Genomic DNA, 3,898 nt, shown 5'->3' on the forward strand with positions numbered 1-3,898 from the left:
AAGCAATAAATAGACATAAAGGAATTTTAACGTAGAAACTCGAGAATTGGAAGAAAAACCACAAACTATGCACTAGGAATCAAAGATTAATATTCAATGGTGATTACAAGCTCTCAAAATTTCTCTCTAATCTTAGAGTAATACGGCTGAAATAACCTACAAGATGTATTTATATGTTAGGGATAATAATTAGAAGTCCTAAACGAGGAAGAAGACCAAAGAAGAACTGGAAAAATACACGCTCAATGGCGTGATTTCCATCTCGGCAGATTACATCACAGCCATGTTGTGATGTAGCTCTTCACGCCACACCTTAGTTGTGATCTATTGCTGGGCAGCAGCTATGGAAGCCTATTAGCAGCACACATCACACCCTAACCGTGGCATAGCCTCACAAATCACACCTCGGCCGTGGCAAACAAGTTACCCCATGTTATGATACTCACAACACACACTCAACACCTCATTCCTTCATCGATCTTCCAAATACCATCTCCACACCATTACCTAACACTCCTCCCAACTAAATTGAGTACCATCTCCAAAAGCAATGACCAGGTATTCAATCCCACATCAAATAATGCACTATTGTTGTATATGTGCATAAGATAATTTCTCTTGCTTCATCTATCTACAGAAACATCCAGGATAAGGAGCACTCAGTAATCAGTACCACACGTTCATTTGCACAAACTGAGTTAACATACAGTCACTAGCAAATACAGTAAACCCAACAGCGAATCTATGCACAGATTTGAGGCTGACTGCAAACTAAACCTACAATATGGCCCTGTTTTGGGTAGAAAATTACAGCCTTTCAGCATTCTACAAAATCAAATTCGACAGCACAGTAACAGGAAATAACAAAATATAACACCTAAACAGACGGGTGTTTACTCTCTTTCATGAAAAATTCTCTGCACAAGCTGCTGAAGTAATGTTCCATATTTGCGAAACAGATTTCTACAGTACAACTATTAATCATAGGGAATTTGGATGTATGCAGCATCACATACAAAGGGAACATCAGCATACATCCCAGCAAGAGCGCATCTAATACACTCTAGCACAGTGAACAGGTAACCAAACGCCACAGCTGCCCAGAAGTGCATGCCAAACTTACCCCAGTATACAGCAAGAGGCATCCAACGGCTTACAGTTCCAGTTACCTGCAATGCGATCTCGAGCAACATTCCCATCACAACATGAAACCTGAAGAAGTGGGGCCACTCCTTTTTCCTCACGACCCCTAGGTAAGCAATAAAGAAGTACGCCATGAAAAACCAAGCTGGCAAGCTCCCAATGGCTCCCAGAAAAGGGTATGTCAGAAACTCGAGGTCCTCGAGAAACGGATGAAGATGATAGGCAGTTTCTGCATACATCCAGGTCTCATGCAAAGGCATCAGATAAGGAAGACACGCCAGGGTTCTCCACCACCATCGTGGCTTCTTTGTCATTGGAGGGAAGCGAAAACTATAAGGAACATCTTTTGCTGCTCGAGGTGCCATAGATTGTAACCTCCTTTTAGGTATAAGAGGGATGGTATTTTGTAAACCACCATGTTCTCCACCCAAAAGAGGAGTAGAAGAAGCTGAAAGATGAGAGGACAACGAAACACCTGCCATATATTGATCAATAAGAGAATGAGCATCAGATAAACAACCACAACGCACATAGGGACATACTACTACCAACAAGAAGAGGACTTAGCATTGCGTATGCTAAGTTAGATCCACAAATAACACTCCACCCCCTTCACAAATAAATAGAAAAAAAACTAAAATTCAGATGACTATGACTACGACTATGACTGAGGTAGCTAGTATTTGGAACACCAACAAACACAAATGATACACCTAAAATGTTCAAAATTCAAACCTATACTGGAAAAAGTCCATTATGACATGTGATTATGTGAAGGACCTACTTTTTTTTTTTTTTCTTCATTATATTCCTTTCCCTGGCCTTCACTAGCTTAACAACTTGTCATCAGAATTTCATTTGAACAGACGCAAAAGGACCAAAATTAGAGATTGTCATGAAATTTCTCGATAACTGCCAGGCATTGAGCAGCAAATGAGATTAGAGTTACTCCACATTAAAGTCGTTTTAGTTGTCTAAGTCCCTGTTCTTTTGGGTTGAACTAAACTGAACTGAGGAAACTAGCTAAGCTGAACTGAAGTGAGCTGAAAATGTTCCCAAAAGAATAGGGCCTAAGCAGCACCGGCTAACTTAAATCCTTAATGCTATATCAAGTATTTTAAAAGAGAGAAAAAATGGGAAACTAGAATAAATTTGCATACCTGTAAGACGATGCAATTTGAACCCCTCACATGACTGAAACAGACCTCTGATATTGGTTAATGCAGATTTTGCAGGCAAAGGAGCAGGCCTTGGCCAGGACGAATTACAAGACAGAGGCTTATATGCTCTATAATTCATACCGCATCCATTTATGATCATTATGTGACCTATGGATCAACAAAAACAGTAAATATCAAACAACAACTGAGGAATAGGACATCTAGGGAGAACTGCGATAAAAAAATCTGTCTAAGATTAATAACGTTGTCAGATGACAAAAATGAAGTTTAAGTATGAATAACAAATTAGCTGCTATCAAGTACCAACATGAATAGTAGCAAGGGTTACACTATATACTTCTAAATAACAGCCTAGCAGGTTTCATCTACATTTGATAAATTCAGAATGAGTTTCAGTTTCCAAAGATTCTCATACTTTGTAGACTAACCAAACACATTTCAGATGTCACAGAAATCATGGTAACCAAAAAGCATTTCATCAAACTAAAAGGCAACACGGAAATCTTGGGGGAAGAAAATCCCCAACTAAAGAGGAAAATTACGTCGCACAAGTCACATAAAGTATTCCAAAAACTAGTTTCTACAATCTAATAGCAGGATTATGTTGCTGAGAGAAACTGTCTATCTACGCATCCAGAACTTCAGTATGGAAAGGATTCCAAATTGTTCCACAATGATGTCTATCTAGGCAAAATTTATTTTTGAACCCGAAAATTAGAGTGCACACCTACTTACAACTGCCGAGCAAATACATTGCACGAATAATATACTCATCAAAATTAAAATAAAAAGTATGAGATAGAATGTCGATTAACAATACAAGCTGAGTAGATTGGGATACTACATACATAATATTCAGGAAGCCGATGAAATTCTAGTTCTCAAAGTATAAGATAAAATGTCGTTAATTCAACCACAAAATGTTGTTATAATCACACGAAAATAAACCTTAATTACAACATAATTAAGCTGCTTAGTGACAGTGTAAGCCTATTCACAAATAAAATTAAAGTTCTTCTGATATATAGAACAAATAGAGAGAGAGAGAAAGCGCATACCAGTAGTAGCAGAGTATAAAAATGGTGTTATGAAGGAGGATGAGTGAGAGAGAAGAGGGAGGAAAAGTGTTAGGGTTTTGAGAACCCCAAATACATTGCTGAATCTGAGGTCATTGAGGATAGGACTGATACTATTAACATTTAACACGAGAAGGTGGGCGAAATTGGGAAATTTGAATAATCTAACACTTTGTTAAACATCACCCCAAAATTTCTTAAAATCCCCCTGAAACTACTTTAAAATTACTATTTTACCCTTTTCTATTTTCCATCACTGGCCACCCTTGTCACCACCCGACACCGCGCACCTTCCCCTGCCACCACCCACCACCGCTTACCTCCCCTGCACCCGCCACTACTTGCCACCACCCCCCTTACATAGAAAAATTGATTTTAATTAGGCCATGGGGAAAACGCCCGACCTAGATGTTCCACCCATGAACCATGGCCCGAACGTCCAAGCCAGATGTTCGGACCATGGTGAAATGTCAGGCCACACGTTCACCTTATGGCCTA

At 39.2% G+C, this 3,898-nt stretch overlaps 1 protein-coding gene across 1 annotated transcript; it reads right to left on the bottom strand.

Annotated features, from left to right (window-relative positions):
• Window positions 1-753: 753 nt before the first annotated feature.
• LOC104897226 (protein TIC 20-I, chloroplastic) lies at window positions 754-3,540 on the bottom strand. Its single transcript, XM_010684058.4, has 3 exons — window positions 3,383-3,540; window positions 2,304-2,471; window positions 754-1,618 (listed from the first exon to the last, which is right to left on the bottom strand). The coding sequence occupies exons 2-3, from the start codon at window positions 2,461-2,463 to the stop codon at window positions 978-980; spliced, it is 801 nt and encodes a 266-aa protein (XP_010682360.1). The 5' UTR covers window positions 2,464-2,471; window positions 3,383-3,540; the 3' UTR covers window positions 754-977.
• Between the last annotated feature and the right edge of the window lie 358 nt (window positions 3,541-3,898).

Source organism: Beta vulgaris, chromosome 6, assembly GCF_026745355.1.
Source record: "Beta vulgaris subsp. vulgaris cultivar EL10 chromosome 6, EL10.2, whole genome shotgun sequence".
NCBI classification, from domain to species: domain Eukaryota; kingdom Viridiplantae; phylum Streptophyta; class Magnoliopsida; order Caryophyllales; family Amaranthaceae; genus Beta; species Beta vulgaris.